The sequence below is a fragment of the Chionomys nivalis genome, chromosome 22 (assembly GCF_950005125.1).
Source record: "Chionomys nivalis chromosome 22, mChiNiv1.1, whole genome shotgun sequence".
Lineage (NCBI taxonomy): Eukaryota > Metazoa > Chordata > Mammalia > Rodentia > Cricetidae > Chionomys > Chionomys nivalis.
The window spans coordinates 52,463,830-52,482,098 of NC_080107.1; the positions used below are offsets into that span (position 1 = coordinate 52,463,830).

The 18,269-nt window shown below is 42.3% G+C and overlaps 1 protein-coding gene across 1 annotated transcript in view; it reads left to right on the top strand.

Moving 5' to 3' along the window:
• Positions 1-1,084: 1,084 nt before the first annotated feature.
• Positions 1,085-18,269, top strand: part of Scai (suppressor of cancer cell invasion) — a 155,128-nt gene continuing 137,943 nt past the window's right edge. Inside the window, exons 1-2 of the mRNA XM_057754695.1 lie at positions 1,085-1,218; positions 1,728-1,772. Of these exons, the coding sequence (XP_057610678.1) occupies positions 1,166-1,218; positions 1,728-1,772 (98 nt within the window). The 5' untranslated portion in view covers positions 1,085-1,165. The remainder of the gene's footprint in view (positions 1,219-1,727; positions 1,773-18,269) is intronic.

Here is an 18,269-nt window from a genome sequence, read left to right on the forward strand (position 1 = left end):
TAGAATAGGTTACTAATATATATATATATAATATATAATATATATTTTATTTATATATATTATTTATTTATTATTTTTTTTTTTTGTTTTTTCGAGACAGGGTTTCTCTGTGGTTTTGGAGCCTGTCCTGGAACTAGCTCTTGTAGACCAGGCTGGTCTCGAACTCACAGAGATCCGCCTGCCTCTGCCTCCCAAGTGCTGGGATTAAAGGTGTGCGCCACCACCGCCCGGCAGGTTACTAATATTTATTGTACTTACGTGGTGGTTGTTTTGTATACTTGAGTCAAAATGCAGTGAAATTTATACTAAAACTGATTAACTGATGTAGATTTTCGGATCATCTGCAATGGCACAAAATGGCTAGCTTACACAAGAAGCAGTACGTTTTATGCTTTTCAAAATGGAATACATTATTTGTAGTTACTGCAATTGGTTCTTTTTGCAATGTCTTTTCTTTTTTCGTGCTAATTAAAGAAATTCTCGTGCTTTCTTACTAGCTTCCAACAAAGCTTACGATCTTTCCTGCTGTTAAAACATATTTATATTGCTGGATCTTTACAATTTGGTGTCGTGACCTCTTCGAAGGGTAGCACTGAGACGATATCATTTCTGCAAGATGCTGGCAGGGACTGCATTCGAGGTGATACAGAACGACGCTGTGAAGAAGAGCTGCTTTGCCCTCGAACTTCTGAATATATTTGGAGAAAGCACAGTGCTTGATTTGGTTCTGGGGCTGTGCGGAGGCGGGGGAATTAGCAGATGTCTAGGATGCAGGATGCAGAACCAAAGAACCTGGAAGCAGGTGTCTGGCGCCGGAGACGCAATTCCCCCTTTCTGGCGCACGGTGGCGCGCAGGGCTCCTCCCGCTCTGCTAGCAGTATTTAAGGCACCTCTGCCGCTACCTGCAGTCTCAACCAAACCTCAGGGTGGGCCACGCGGGACGTGAAGGCTCGAGCTCCCAATCGGCGGCCGGACTTTCAGGCACGCTGCAGTTTCAGCCAATAGGAGCCGAGGAGAGGCGCGGAGGGGGCAGGCCCCGCGGCTAGCCCGGCCGAGGCGCGAGACCCTCCTCCCGTCTCTCCGCCTACTCCAGCCTCCGCTGCCTCAGCATCCCGAGCGAGCCTTGCGGCCGCCGGAGCAGCTCCCGCGGCGGAGCAGGAGCCGGATGGTCAGAGGAGCCCGGCAGTCCCAGCAGCCGCGGAGTCGCCTGGCCCCCAGGTGGGGCGGGCTGCGGTGCCAGGCGGAGGCTTGGGGCCGAGGGAGCGGCCGAGCCCTGAGGGGCGGGGGTGCAGGCATGCAGCATCTGGGGGCGCGGAGAGCCAGCAGCTCGTCGGGGCGGGGAACGAGGATGTGCAGGACAGGAGCGGAGGACGCGCGCCCCACCGGGGGCCGAGGAATGCGGGGGATCGGGGCTGAGGGGCGGGGCTGCGGCCGAGGGGATCTGGGGGGCCTGCGGCTCCGGGCAGACAATGAGGCCGACGGGCCGGGTGGTTTGGGGGAGCCGAGCGTTGAGGCACGGGGCATTCGGGGGCCAGTGAGTCCGGGGATCGCTTGGTCGAGGGAAGGAAGGGAAGCCCGACTTGAGGGGTTTGTCAGGTCAGAGGTAGACCCGGCCAACCTGTGGTCAGCCTCCGGCCCCGTAGGGTGGTACATGGAGTGCCCCACAGGCAAGGGGAGGCCGAGGGTGTGCTCTCTATAGTTACGGATTTCATTTGTTTGGTCTGTAGACTGACTGGCACAGTGGAGAAACTACCTCGAAAACGGAAAAGCAGGTAAGGCCAATGCCTTCCTCTCTAGCTTCGTGTTTTTCTGTTTGCTTGGCTGCCGCTATGCTGCATAATTACCCGGTCAGTAGATGAAGTTTCTTATTTAGTTTTTTTTTTTTTTAATTGAATGTAACTGCATGGAAGATACTCCTTTTGAGAACTTCAAGCCCCTCCCCCCCGAGGTATATGATGCAGGGAACATGGAAAATTAAGAAGCCTAGCTTCGTTAGTCATAATTTCAACTTTTCTGGCATCTCTCTAACAGAAATGTTTGCTGAACAGCTACTATATACCAAGTGTTCTCTGTGTATTATTTCCTTGAGGCACAGTATTGCAGAACAGGGAACTGAACCATAGAGTGGCCAAATACTTTGCCAAGATCACACATCTAATAAATGACAGAACCAGGATTTGAATCCAGGCTGTCTGACTGCGAGCTTATGCTCTTAACCATTCCACTGTAACACTCCTAATAAATACACAGTTGAAAGTATTTTTTCCTGCCTTTTTAAAATTAAAGTCTAACAAACTTAAGTAGTTAATAGGAAAATAGTATAAGACTTACATAGGCCACAGACAACTGAATTGTTCCTTGGGCCGTGGAAAAGAGTGTCCATTCCACAACCATGATTTAGTGTGCTTCATGTGTTAGGTGGTACGGCACAACTTTATTTAATTATTTGAAGATTTCCTTTTTTACCTATCTTGGTATTGGAATTGAGAGTGTAAGCTATACAGTAATGAGGATATGGCCAGTGGCACCATTTTCATAATTAATACTTTTTAAGTTGTCTGTTATGCAGATATCCTCTACATTAAGTAGATATAAATGCCAATGGTTGGGAGTGGGCAGTAGCCAATACCTTTGTTACTTTTTAGGCCTAAATGTCCTCTGTCATAGTTACATAGAGCTACTGACCACCCACAAGCTGGCTAGCATACCTGAGCAACTGGATTTTTTGTAGGTGGGTATGTGTCTGTGTGTGCAGGTGCATGTGTGTATGTTCCTGTAAATGCGCATGTGTGTGTGTCCCAGTGAAGCCCAAAGCTCTGCTCTTGTGGTTCCTCAGGAGTCATACACCCTGTTTGTCTGGAGGCAGGCTCTCACTGAGACCTGGGGCTCACCATTTGGCTAAGCTGGCTAGCCAGCGAGTCCCTAGATCCATCAGCCTGTCTTTACCCCAGTACTTTGATTTTTTTCCCCTTAAGTTTTGTTGTTTGTTTTTCCAGACAACGGTTTTTCTGTAGCCCCTGGCTGTTCTATAACTCATCCTGTTCACCAGGCTGGGTTTCAGTTCAGAGAGCCGCCTGCCTCTGCCCCCAAAGTGCTGGGACTAAAAGCATTTGCCACCACCACACAACAAGTGCTGTAAAATTTTAATGTAATCTAATTTTTTTACACTTATTTATTCACTTTGTATATATATATATATATATATATATATATATATATATATATATATATGAGTGTGGACACTGCATGTGGAGGTCAAAGAATAATTTATAACAGTCAGTTCTCCTTGTACACTATGTGGGTCCCTGGGAAGAAACTCAGGTCATCTACTTGGCTGCAGGGATCTTTACCTGCTGAGCATCTTGCTGGCCCTGTATTTTAAATTTACAAGTTCATCATTCACTGGAAAATGTTAAAGTGTGTCATAAGAAATCTTGGGTATGTAAATCTATTCTTTTCTCTGTAAATTTTATGAAATCTAAATATTTACCAAACCTACCAATTAAAATTTTAGTGTTCAAATGAGACAAGTATAAAATTAGATTTAAATTAACCCAAAAAATATGAATGTGAAGTTTCTCTTAAATTTTAATGATTGTGTGGTAGAATAATAAGATGTATTAGAGTAAGTAAATTTAAATTTTTGCATTTATTTAGTGTGTGTGTGTGTGTGTATATTCACAAATATGGAGGCCAGGGAACAGCTTACAAGAGTCATTTCTTTCATCTTGTGGGTCCCAGAGATTTAGCTCAGGTTGTCAGGCATTATGGCAAATGATTTAGCCACCGAGTTATCGTGCTGGACCAAATTGTGTAATTTTTATTATTACTAAAATTACTTCATAGCAGGCAGTCCTGTAGTTACTGCTTAGCCTAGTGCTTCTTTGTAGACCAAGCCATAAACCAGACTTCCTGTGGTTTGACGTGTGGCTTCTCCCTCCCCCATCTTACCATCAATAGTAGGAAGCCCACCACATTTATATGTATGTACATACATACGTGCACACACACACTTTTATTTTTAACTTTCTAATGGTGGTAACTAGAAAGTACTGCAAATTTGTTTTATTTATTCTTTATGATAGCCCTGGTTTGTTTCTTATCACCCCACTGTCAGACTCTTCTACAGTCTCCTGACCAGTTTCCTGGCTTCTAATCTTTAATTTATTCACATGCTATGCAGGTTCATGATGTGTTTCTCATGTGTAGGAAACTCGTGTGTTTCCTCTTTGCTGTTGAACATAATTCAGTTTTTAGCCTAAGGGTAGCAGCTGAGGGCTGTCTCTGTCTCACTTCTACCTGCCTTGCCAGCCACTGTTAGTGCTGTAGCCATAGAGATTCTCTCTGATGAGCCTAAACTCTGGTAAGCTGAGATGAGTGAATTGTGGAACGTATCTTCTGTTTGCCGTTTCCAGAACTTTTCTTCTCTCCTCTTTAATTTTTGTACATGATTATTCTTTTTTTCTGGATACTTTCACTTTGTTCTTTTCTTTAAAACTTAGTGCATGCACCACAGCCTCGGTGGGGGCTTTCTCCATCCTCTTTTCATTCCCTGTGCTCCTCGCATTAGCTCCAGAATAAGCCTGCACACATACTTATTTGTGATGCTTTTGACTGAATGTGAATCCACCTCTTGTCACATGCATGTCAGCTCATAAACTGTGTGACTGAGATGATGTAAAAGAGTGTTCGCTCTGTAAATCTTTCCAGTCCATCCCCTGTGTCCGGTGCTGCAGAGTTCTGTGTGCTCCCACGTCTGGTGTCTTTCTTGGCATCCTCAGTACCAGGAGGGGTGGAAGGGGGATCCTTTCTGAGCCTGAAGCAAACTCAGAAATTAGTTACAAAATCCCTGGTATAGTGCTCGGCACAGAAATTTCTGGACACAGTAAATTCCAAGTAAAAAAAGAACTCATGAAAACCAGTGCCTGTGGAGGCCAGAAAAGGGCTTTGGATCTGGTGGAGTTTGGACAACTGTAAACTGCCATGTGGGTGCTGTGAGTTGAACCTGGGACCTTAACCACTGAGTCATCTCGCCAGTCCACCTTTTCTCATTTTTTATTAATTCTTTCAGAATTTTGAATAATGTATTTTGATCATATTCAGTCCCTCTTCCTACTCTTCCCAGACCACCCAACTTTGTATATACATGCCTGTCTGTTTTCACCCCAAGTGCAGTTTATACTGCCATGTACCATTAGATAAGTGGCCTTCACTAAAGGATGGTCTACCCATCAGCAGCTGCACCTCTCACTGTAGCTATCAACTGCCAGTAGCTCTTTAGGCAGGAAAGGACTTTGTGTCTCTGTGCCTTTTCCAGGCTGAAATTGTGTCTGACAGGTCTTGAACATGCTGTCCTAGCTGCTGTGAATTCTGTGGGCGGCTGCCCTCCACCCAGGGTCTGAGGTCAGTGGCAAAAGAGGAAGTAGGAAGTAATAGGTGACTACAAGAAACTTTTCTGGATACGACAGGGCAGTTCTCACCTTTTAAAAATTAATGTTTATTTTTATATGTATAGGTGTTTGCCTGTATGTATGCATGTATGTGTACACGTGTGAACCTGGTACCAGAGGAGGTCAGAAGAGGGTGTTGGATCTCCTTGCACTGGAGTTACAGATGGTTATAAAACCACCATGTGGGTTCTTGAAATGGAACCTGAGTCCTCTACAAAAGCGATAATGTTCTTCCACTGAGTCATCTCTACAGCTCTAGCCTAGTTCTTTTTAAGAGGCATGGTTGAGAGGAATTAAGGTAAAGATTTTGAGAAGAAAAGAAGAAAATTAAACCTACTGTAGCTCCGGTTTGGCTCTGTATTTTATGGAGTAAAATGAAGAAATGAGTAAAATTAATCCTCCAGATCGATGGTGTCTAACATTAAACATAAATTATAAATTGCTCAAGCTCAAACCTTTTTTTTTTTTTTGACCATAAGACCTAAGATGGATGAATTTGTCTAACTAGTTTGTAGACTAGGACATTGACTATTCATTGTAGGGGGAAAAGTCAATAAATACCAGTGTTTCCTTTTTTTTTTTTTTTTTTGTAGAAATATAGCTTTAGGGATTAAGCCTTGTGCATGCAGCACAGGTCAGCAGTGTATGTCTGAGCTACCCTCACAGCTCACCATGAAGTTTTTTCAGCAAGAGTCTTATGTATTCAAGGCTGGTCTCAAACTCATTATGTAGTTGAGGGTGACTATGAAATTCTGATACTATTCTCTTGCTGTTACCTTCCAAATTCTGGAATTACACACACATACAACCATCCTGGTTGATATATTGTGGTGGCTTGAACCTAGGACTTCATGCATGCTAGGCTTAGGGTTTCAATTGCTGTGCAGAGACGCCATGACCATGGCAGCTCTTAGGAAGGAAAACATTTAATGGGGCTGCTCACAGTTTTAGAAGTTTAGTCCATTGTCATCATGACAGTGTTGTGATAGGAGCGGCGGGCTGCGTCCCCGGCACCCGGCCGCCCGCACGGCCAGCTGTATACCCGAAATGATTACACGGAAACTGTATTCTTTTAATCACTGCCTGGCCCGTTAGTTCCAGCCTCTTATTGGCTAGCTCTTACATATTGATCTAACCCATTTCTAATATTCTGTGTAGCACCACGAGCTGGCTTACCAGGAAAGATCTTAACCTGCATCTGTCTGGAGTGGGAAAATCATGGCGACTCCTTCACTCGGCTTCTTTCTCCCAGCATTCTGTTCTGTTTACTCCACCTACCTAATTTTCAGGCCAAGCAGTTTTCTTTATTAATTAACCAATGAAAGCAACACATAAATACAAGACCCACCTCCATCATGACAGGAAACATGGCAGTGTGCAGGCAGACATGGTGCTGGAGAAAGAGCTGAGAGTTTTAATCTACAGGCAGCAGAAAGACTGTGTACCACAAGGCATAGCTTAAGCATATGAGACCTCAAAGCCTGTCTCCACAGTGACACACTTCTCCAACAAGACCATGCCTACTCCAACAAGGTCACACCTTCTAATAATGCTTCTCCCTGTGTGCCAAGCATTCAGACACATGAGTCTATGGGGCCATACCTATTCAGACCACCCCAGCATGCATTCTCCCACCTGAACTGTGTCCCCACCTCCCCCATAATGAAGTTTTAAAGATTATTCCTTAGAATGCTGTTACTGATTGTAAACTTTTGTTTACTTATCTTAGTTCATTTTTCTACGTAGTACTATGTCCAAAATTCATTTTACTTTGTACTGAGAGACAGATGGCTCAGTAAACTAGTGTACTGATAAATGGATGGCTAGTCAAAGGGGGTCCTGTCGGCTGGGACTTGAGTGAAAGTCGTGTGATATTACTGTGTGCCCCTAGAGGATGGAGTAGACTGAAAGGAGATTCAGATTAGAAAAGTTGATCTCTCCGGTTTGGGAAATTATTAAGAGTTCAGCCTATCTCTTAGTAATGTTTTGGTTTTGAGATGGAGAAGTCATTCAGATCCTACTTAGAACAGAGTTCAATTTATATAGATAACATTCACATTGCTGAAATCTAGTCAGTTGTGCAAAGTCCTGGGTAAAGCCCCCAACACAATGGATGGATCCCCAGCACGATAGATAGATAGATAGATAGATAGATAGATAGATAGATAGATAGATAGATAGATAGACAGATCATAAAATGATATTATTTTAAAATTAACGGTTATTCACCTGTATATGTGTGTTTGTATTTGGGGGTCGGAAAACCTGCGATGGTTGGTTCTTTGCTTCCACCACATGTGTCTCGATCAAACTCTAGTCATCAGGCTTGACAGCCAGACAGCCATTTCACTGGCCCAAAAGATGCTTCTGTTACTTTAACTGCTTAGAATGTCCTGAGCCTCTTCCTTTTTTTTAAGATTTATTTTGGTTTTGTTTTTGTGTATGCTTGCATACATGTGTTCAAATGCAGGTTAACACCCATGTAGGCTAGAAGAGGGCATTGGATCCTCCGGAACAGGCAGTGTGAACTGAGAACTGAGATCTTCTGGAAGAGCAGTAAGTGCTCTTACCTGCTGAGCCATCTCTCTAACCTCTGGTATATATAATTTGTTTAAGAAGTAACTTGTAATACTATTGGAACGTTTTCTAATTCTGGGTTCGTAAGGTATAGACATAGTGATATTTGGCCATGCAGGGGAAAACCCTAAAGTTAGTGGGAAAAACATTCTGAAATATGAGCCAGTGTGGTAACTTTGTTTATATACAATGAATTTGTAGTTTAACTCTGCTTACTGGTGGTGAGAGTAGATTCCAGACATGTATGCCCTGAAGGTCAGGAAGGTTAATTTTGTAATAGTGTGACTGTTGGGATGACAGAGATGAACCTAAGTGATTCTCGCCTCGTCTGCTCATGATTTGATCAGAAACGTTCCCCAAGGCTCATGTATTGAAGGCTTGGTTCCCAGTGCAGCAGGGTGAGAGGTGAGGGACTTAGAGGAGGTGATTGGATCATGAAGACTCTGACTTCCTCAATAGGTTAATCCATTGGTGGGTTCATAGTCTGATACACTGTTAGCACTTGAGGAAAATATATAGGGGTGTGGTGTAGTTGAAGGGAATGGGTCTTAGGAGTCTATTTCTTGTCCATAGCTAACATATCAATTGAAAGAGAGTTCTGTTTCTTAATGAACATTTGGCAGAATCTGGAAGCATTTGGTCGTTAGAGCTCTGGGTATCTAGTGGGTGGGAGGATGCTGCTCCACGCTCTGCAGTGCCGTGACAGTGCCTCAGTTACACGGCTCAAATGTCAGCAGCGTCTACATGCCCGTAATCCCAGGCTTCGGGGATTGAGGGAGGAGGATTGAAGAGTCAAGGCCAGCTTGGCTATATATATAACCAGTCCCAATAGCTTTAAATCATTTTTAGAAAGTCAGTAATGCTGAGACAAAGTAATTCTGAACTAAACTTTGAATGTATTTAACTTCTTCCTTTAACTGGTTTCTCTTTCTTTCCTTTATTTTTTTATATCAGGCTAGGTGTTCCAGGGTAGTCTTGAACTTGTTTTGGTTTTGAAACAGGAACTCTGTGTAACTCTGACTGTCTTAGAACTCACTATGTAGACCAGACTGGGCTTAAACTTACAGTGCTCTGCTTGCCTCTGCCTCCTGAGTGCTGGGATTCAAGTCATGTACCATCACTACACCCAACTCTGGTTTTGAGCATTTGACTTTCTTGCCTCAGCCTTCAGAGTGCTGGGATTAGAGATGTATACTACCTTGCCTAAACTCTTATGTTGCAGAACTTTTAAGTGCAGGGGACCCAGGTTCAATTCCCAGGACCCATATGGTGACTCATAGCCATCTGTAACTCAGGCTCTAGTCCCCTTTCTGACCTCCATAGGCACGAGGCACACACAGACAGTACATGCAAAAATAGAAATAACATGAGGTTTGATTTTTTTTGTTTGTTTTTTGTTTTAGAGCAGGTGTATTATAGGTGGGTCGTAGCAAGGTTAGGAAAACCCTATAACAAGTTTCAGGCATTATTTGAAGACATTCTTAGTAAAGAATAAATTTTTTTCAAGGTTTGATAGTCAGCCTAAGTCAGACGTAGGAGTGGGCTATGAATGGCTTTCAAAGGAATTAAGAAGAGCCCAAGGTAATTTGACTGTGGTTGGCAACAGTCCTAACTCTTTACAGATAGTTAAGTTGTTTGACCATGTACAATTTTTAACATAGGTTACAGCTTTTTATTTTTTCTTTAAATTTTACTTTAGAGCTCTGGGTATTTGGGTTAAATCTTTGTTCTGACATATCCTTTGAATAAGTTCTTACTTACAGACTCTGAGGGCTGATCTGAAAAACAAACCAACCCCTATAAGAGGTCCTACACCTTGCTCCCGGTGTTTCCGCCTTGAACCAGACTGCAGCCATTGCAGTGGTACACAGTGCTCTCTGGGGCCAGAAGAGGATGTTAGATCCTCTGAAACTGGAATTGCAGAAGGGTGTGAACTGCCCAGTGTGTGCTGGGAACTAAACTCCTCTGCAAGAGCAGCCAGTGTTCCCTGCTGCTGGACCATTATCTCTCTAGCCCCTGAAAAATCCTGTTTGATTGATCAGCTTATTGGAACTTTCAAAGATTTCTAAGATTCATATATGGATTAGAGCTATATTTAAACATTTAGCAAGCATTAGTCTTAACAAAATCAGGTAGCCAAGACCTGTTAATATATTTTATTCTAATAAATAATAAATTCAAATAAATGAATTAAGTTCTTACCTTACTTTTATGTGCTCCAACCCTACTATTCTGATGAGAAATTGAATCTAAGTGATTAATAATATATAAGTATCCTTTGTTAAGATTCTATAAAAATTTGTGCCGGGCAGTGGTGCTGCATGCCTTTAGTCCCAGCTCTCAGAATGCAGAGGCAGGCCCATCTCTGTGGCCAGCCTGGTCTACAGAGCAATTTCCAAAATAGCCAAGGCTACAAAGAGAAACCCTGTCTTGAAATGCACATCCCCCCAAAAAAAAGAAAGAAAAGAAAAAAGAATATGAGGAGCCAAAGAAAGGGTAGGTTAGTTTTCAGTCTATGTAACTACAGTTTGATTCTTGAGTGTACCCCAATTCCTCTGTTGAAGACTGAGTATTTATTTAGGTAATGAAACCGGTAGAAAATAGGTCCTAGTGGAAGGAGTAGGAGCTTGCAGGGGACTTTGGGTTTCAAAGCCCTTCCTGTCTCTGCTTCCTGGTCCTGTGAGATGAGTGTGTGCTCCTGTTGTGATGTACTATGCTGCAGCAGGCCCAAAGTGAATAATTGGCCAAGTAACCATGGGCTAAAATCACCCCCCAAATCATAGGCCAAAGTAAATGTTTTCTCCTTTTGAATTAATATTTTGGGTATTTTTGGTCATGGTGATGGAATGCTTGACTGATATGGGTCTTTGAAGTTTGATATATCTAATGGTAATGGGCAGCCACAGGGCACAAGATCCTTCAGGTTCTAGCCTAGGGATTTTGGAGTCTAGGTTTTAGCTTTCTTTGTTTATTTCTCTCTGTGATTGTGCTATTTGTCTGGAACTCCTGGGAACTGTGGTTTCGGGCCTTTTCTTTTTATGACATCTCTAAGGATCCCTTCCCCTCCTTGATGACGTAACCTTCATTTGTCTTGTACTGTGTGCCCCAGGCTGGCCTGTATCCCTAGTGTGGGATTACAGGTGTGACAACTATGCCTGGCAGCTCTCACCTTTCTCTGGGCACTATTTCCCCAAGGAATTTACATTATCAGGAAGCAAACATAAACCTCCCTTGGGAAAGAAAAGGAGACTTGGGGATTGATGAATATGGTGAAAATTTAAAAAAGAAAAAATAGACACATTGATGTCTTTCTTTTTTATTACTTTATTACTATTTTATGTATGCATATTTTGCCTGCATGTATGTCTTTGTACTCACATGTATGCCTGGTGCCCACAGAGACCATAAGATGTTGCAGACACTTGTGAGCCACCATGTTGGTTCTGGGAATCAAATCTGGGTCTCCTGGAAGAACAGCCAGTGCTCTTAACCATTGACACATCTCTGTAATCCCCTCCCCTTGTTGATGTCTTAACAACTTATACCCAGTTATACCTAGTTTTTTTTTTTTTTTTTTTTTGGTATGGTCTTGAACTCATTGTCTCAAAGGGTCCATCTGCCTCAACCTCTGTGATAGCTGGGGCTAGAGAAGAGTATCACTATACCTAGTTTGACTTATTTTCCTTAGATTCTTTAGGTCTCTGGTGATTTTATAGAATATATATTATATATGAAATTGTTTTATGTGTAGGTATTTGTCAGGCCTGAACTGAAGTTACAAATGATTGTGAGCTGCCACGTGAGAACTATACTCAGGTTCTTTGGGAAATCAACCAGTACTCTTAATTTCTGAGCTGTCTCTCTCTAGCCCCTCTCTGGTGATTTTAAAAGGATATATGCAAAGTCATTTTTATGTTCCTCTGAACACTTCTCCCTTGTAAGCTGGATTTGATGGCATGATGACTTGATAAGGCATTACTTCTCAGATTGGGGTATAAAAAAATTGACTCCCCTCTCTTCCTCTGTCTGTCTCTCATCTCTGGGGAAGACCATGTTGTGAGGCTACTCTGAAGTGATAGAAACTAGGATGTCATAAGACAGTCACATGGGGAAGACACATGGTCTAGCAGCTACCGCAGGAGTGAGTCTGCTAGCAGCCCTTCCGCTTGGAGCCACATGAGTGGCTCATATGAGTGAGCTTGGACGGGATCCTCCTATGTGATGAGTTTGGGGATGAACATAGTCTGGACTACAACGTGACTCACTGTGCTGGCTACATGTGGGTTAGGCTGTGTGAGCCTGTGGCTTTTCTTGAAGAGTCTGCTTTCTCCAGCACTGGCTCTCCTGTAACCAAAGAATTCAGCCTCTGAGTGTTTTTTTTTTTTTTTTTTATCTGAATAGGTCTCTGATTGGCCAGGTGCTTTTGTATACATATGTGAGGATAATTGGAAACAAAGCAGGATGACAATATCTGTGTATTTAGAACAAGAGAAAAAACAAAAAGTTTGTATGTTTTGAAAGCAGATTTGTCTTGGGGACGGAATCCATGGCCTGGGGAGTGCTGAGTATGGAGTGGCACTCCAGCCCAGAGCACTCTTCCTCTGGAAGACTTTGAAGGACACCGACATGGCGTCTTCAGAGCTGACTTTGACATCACAGTTCTCGCTCCACAGGCTGGAGGAAGGGGGTGTCTCTGCTCATGGAAGATGAAGAGTCGTTTTCCTCTGCCTGGTGCTTGTCTACTTGTCACCAGATTTTGCTTATTTTGTTTGCTTGCTTTTTGAGACAGGATATTGTTATATCCTGGCTGGCCTAAAATTGGCCTTGAATTTATGACAAGTCTCCTGCCTCTGCCTCTCAAGGAGTGGGAACACCAGAGTATGCCACTAGGCATGCCTTTTGAGATGAACATTTGCATGGGCAGATCAAGTAAAACACATCTTGTCATCTAATCATTTGAAGACCTGAGCACAATAAAATCAGGCATAACTACTGCCTGATTTCTGGCTTTGGGTTCAACCTAAAACCTTGGCTCTTAGCCTGTTTCTTGGCATTTGGACTATTGTCCCATCAGCTCTCCTTATTTCCTTGTCTTCAGATTGAATTAATGCCACATCATTGGCTTTTCCAGGTCTCTAGTTTGCTGACTGTAGTAGGAGGCTGCTCATTCATTTCCCAGCCACTCGGATCTGACATTCACACTGAAACTATATTAATTGCAACACTGCTTGGCCAATAGCTTATGAATATTTCTAGATAAATCTTACATCTTAAATTAACCCATTTCTATTACTTTATATTTTATCATGATGCTTGTGGTTTACCAGCAAGGTTCCAGTATGCCTGTCTCCTTCAGCCACTACATGGTGTCTCCTTGACTCCACGTTCTTTCTCCCAGCATTCAGTTTAGTTTTTCCGCGTAGCTCTATTCTGTCCTGCCACAGGCCAGAGAAGCTGCTTTGTTAACCAATGATAATAAAACATATTCATATCAAACAGAGGGGAATCCCACATCACCTCCCCTTTTCTGTCTAAATAAAAAGGAAGGTTTTAACTTTAACATAGTAAGATTACTTTTTTTTTTTTTTTTTTTTTTTTTTTTTTTTTTTTTTTTTTTGGTTTTTCGAGACAGGGTTTCTCTGTGGTTTTGGAGCCTTTCCTGGAACTAGCTCTTGTAGACCAGGCTGGTCTCGAACTCACAGAGATCCGCCTGCCTCTGCCTCCCGAGTGCTGGGATTAAAGGCGTGCGCCACCACCGCCCGGCAAACACAACTTTTCTTTTTTAATAATTTATTTATCTTTATTTTATATGCATTGGTATTTTGCCTGCATGTATGTCTGTGTGAGGGTGTCAGATTTTAAAGTTGCAGTTGTTAATTACCATGTGGGTGCTGGGAATTGAACTCAGGTCCTCTGGAAGAGCAGTCAGTGCTTTTAACCTCTGAGCCATCTCTCCAGCCCCACAGTAAGATTACTTATAACAAAACAGGTATCAAGCAAGAATGACAGTTACAATTTTTATATTTATTTTATCTTGTCTCATAACTAAGGAAAACTGTAATTATAACTATCTATTCTTCAACTCCATCGAAGACTTCAGAAGGATATATTACCCAAGTAAACATGAAGTTCATTGTAAGCAACTTCCAAAACTCTAAAATTGACAGAGACATCTCGCTGTCTGGACAGTGACCCAAAATTCTTCATTGGAGCACCCATATTCAGCATAGTATCTTCAGCTATAGTATCTGGCAGACTTTTCCATGAAGCAAGAAATTTGAAAGACAATTCTGCTTATATTGGCAGTTTGTCAGTCACTGTCTTTTTTATCCTGCAGAATATCTGACAAACTCATGAAACAAGAAACCTGAAGGACTGTCTCACCTTCTTTAGGCAACTTCAGCAGTCATTTTTCTGTGGGTCCTGCATGTACAGTTTATACAGCTTACCATTAAGCAGTCCAGACAAGAGCAGTTTTTTGTACAAATGGCTAACCAACTTCATAAGGAGCCTCTTCGATGCCCATTATCCTCTTGAAGTAGTTTGGTGATATCAGGAACAGATGTGTCTCATTGTCATGAAAAGTCCTAAGTTCTTTTTTTTTTTTTTTTATTTAACTTTGAAAAAGTTCCTAAGTTCTTAAAAACCTTTTAAATGCCATATTCTGTTAGTCTCTGAAATGTTTGAAGACTACCTAGCCATCTGAAATATATCTTTGTATGTCTAAAAACCTAACTAACATGACAAGTTTGACTATTATGAATGACTATTACCCTGTATTTCTTAATTATACATTACATTTTAAATGAGTTACACAAACACAACAACTTTATCAAGAGCAGAAATATACATATAACAAAATTGACCTTAAATGTGTATCAGTAAACCAAGATTCATGCAAATGCAAAATATTCATCTCTATATCACATCCCCCTTTAAATGTAAACAAACATTTATAAACAATCATTTAGGGAATTTGGGCATAGTTCTTTACAAACTGCTTCCTACTTTTTGTTGGGCAAAGTATTTTGGAAGGTTCATGGAGACCTTTCAGGGGGTCTTGGTTCATCCAACCACATTAGTCTGGAAGGAATCCACAGGTTCTCATCCTCTGTGGAAACAAAAGCAGAACCTCTTTTCCAAAGTAACATATTATTAGCCCCAAGTCTTAAAGTCAAGATACCTTTTTTGAAGACTGATTTAGTAATTATGTATACAAAGTTCTGCCTGCAGGCCAGAAGAGGGCACCAGATCTCATTACAGATAGTTGTGAACCACTGTTTGGTTGCTGGGAATTGAACTCAGGACCTATAGAAGAGTAGCCAGTGCCCTTAATCACTGAGCCATCTTTACAGCCCACAAGATACCTTAAAAGTATATATGTTGGTTTAGCTTAGTAGCCTGTACAATGAACTGTCTCTCTGTACTTAGCTTATTCGCAGTCAAAAAATTCAAAGAAAACACAATAATATAATCTAACTCTCTGTGTATATTCTATCTTTTATGTGACTTGTTTTTCTTTACTCCTTTAATCTATGATTATCTGTACTGTTTCTTTAAAGACTTTGTTTATTTAAACCACTTTCTTTTATAACTGTCTATATTCTTTTCTCTCTCTCTGACCCTCTCTCTCTCTCTCTCTCTCTCTCTCTCTCTCTCTCTCTCTCGCCTACATACATTTATTTAACACTGTGACCCATTTAGAGGTCTTTTTAATCAGAATCTGTTTTCATTGTGTATCTGTAAACCTTTTCTGACCAGGACCGCTTCTTAAAATGCTAAGCAGTGTGGCTAGGACTAAGGCTTCTTTGCCTTTTGGCTCCACCCAGTCCAACATGGCAGAGGTCTGTTCACTGCCTCTGAGACTGCCGGGTGGGAGCTGTCCTCACCACCTCAACTCTGGTAAGCAGTTGACTCATGCTGCCACCAAGTAACTTGCAGCACACTGCCCACGAACCCCATCCAAGTACTCGACCTCCTGATCAGAGTTCATGCTACCTGAACCAGGAAGCCTCCATTTCTTATGCTGAATCAGTAAACCTTTTCTTAAAGGAGCCGTGGTGCCCCTGCTCGCAGCCAGCAAAAAGAAGCCATCCAAAAAAAATGCCAGCTACCAAGAAGCTGTGCTTAACTCTGTTCTTCTGTATCTAGAATTTCATTTTAAACCCCCCCTTTTTTTTTTGGTTTTTCGAGACAGTGTTTCTCTGTAGCTTTGGTGCCCATCCCAGAACTAGCTCTTGTAGACCAGGCTGGCCTCGAACTCCCAGAGATCCGCCTGCCTCTGCCTCCCGAGTGCTGCGCCACCACCGCCCGGCTCATTTTAAACTCTTAAGTTTTTATGTGGATGTAGTTGCCCCACGTTGGCACATCATTCTGTTGGCAGAGGCTGCTCATTTCCAGCTGTCCAGATCTGAAATAACTACACAGAAACTGTATTAATTAAAACACTGCTTGGCCAATCACTTAGGCATATTGCTAGCTAGCTCTTATATCTTAAGTTAATCCATTTCCATTGTTTCGTATTTCACCACGACACTCATGCCCTGCTAGTACCAGCATGCGGGCATCTTTCTCCTCCAACAGCTACTTGGTGTCTCCCTTACTCAGCCTATTCTCTCCTCCTCTATCTGCTTGGAATTCCCGCCTTGCCTTGTTTTGTGCAGCAATAGGCCCAAATTAGCTTCTTTATTAGCCAATCATATTCACAGCATACAGAGGGGAATCCCACATCAGTTGACTGCTAATCTCAGATTTCTCAGACGTTACATAAGTGAGTTCCTTCTAGTAAGTCTCTTTGTTCTGTTTCTCTAGAGAATCCTGCAAGAACCTCAACCCAACCCTCTTTGGCCCTGCTTTCGGTTTCACCCAGGTTTTCCAGCATGCTGCAAACCTGTCAGCATCTATAGTGCTAGTGTGGGTCTCCTGCTACTGCAAAAGGAGGGGTGCGTGGATTTTTATAAACCAATTGTGGAAACACTTCTCTCTACCTAGACACCTCTTTGTGTTCTTGTTTTGCCACACTTGCTCCACGTATGGCCTTGAAAGCATATGTGCCTGTGCGTTAGTCAGCTTCTTGTCATTGTGACGCACACCTGAGATGATCATTAGCTTATAAGAAGAAAAGGTTTGCTTTGTTTTCCCCTGCTCACAGTTTCCGTCTATGCTCAGCTGGCCCTTTAGGGCTGGCAGCATATAGTGTGGTAGAGCAAAACTGCTTATCTCTGGAAGTAAGAAGACAGAGAGGTATGGGTCCCACATTCCCCATACCTGAAGGTCTTTACCAGACCCTCCTTGACTTTTTTTACTTTTATTTTTATTTATACAGGTCTCTCTCACTTTGTAGCTCTAGCTAACCTGGAACTGACCAGTATCTGGGGTCAGGTATGGTAGGTAGCCTTTAATCCCAGCACTAGGAAGGCAGTCCCAGAACTAGATAGACAGAGGCAGGAAGATCTCTGTGAGTTCAAGGCCATCTTGGTCTATGTAGTGAGTTCCAGGCCAGCCAGAGATACACAGGGAAAGGAGAACTTGTCTTTAAAAAAAAAAAAATTTAAAAAATCAAAAGTTTGTTATTAACTAGTTGCTGAATTCTTTTTTTAATTAAATAAGAATATGTGCTGGCAGCACACTCGTTTCATCCCAGCATCTTGGAGGCAGAAGCAGGTGAATCTCTGAGTTTAAGGCCACCCTGCTCTACAGAGCAAGTTTCAGGACAGCCAGGGCTACACAGAACCCTGTCTCACCACCAAGTAAAGAATTCTGGACTTGGTGGCCTGTGCCTTTAATCTCAGCATTCAGGGACAGAGATAGGAGGATCTTTGAGTTCCGGGAAAGCCTGGTCTACAGAGCGAGTTCCAGGACAACCAGGCTACATAGAGAAAACAACAACAAAAAGAAAAAGAAAAAAAAAACAATTTTATGTTATTAGAAAGGAGGAAATGACAATTTATAAGAGAAACACACAATCTGTTTTGGAAAAGATTATTTATTGAGTCTGTCTAGCTATATGTGTGGCAGGAGAAACCCTGGAGTAATATGTCCCAAAATGACTCCTTAGGAATTTCGAGGGGCCAACCAAAGAATGGATGAGGAAGTTGTGGTACATTTACACAGTGGAGTATTACTTAGCTGTTAAAAACAACAACAGCGACAATGACCTCGTGAAATTTGCAGGTAAATGGATGGAACTAGAAAAAATTCATTCTGTGTGAGGTAACCCCAGACCCAGAAAGACAAGCACAG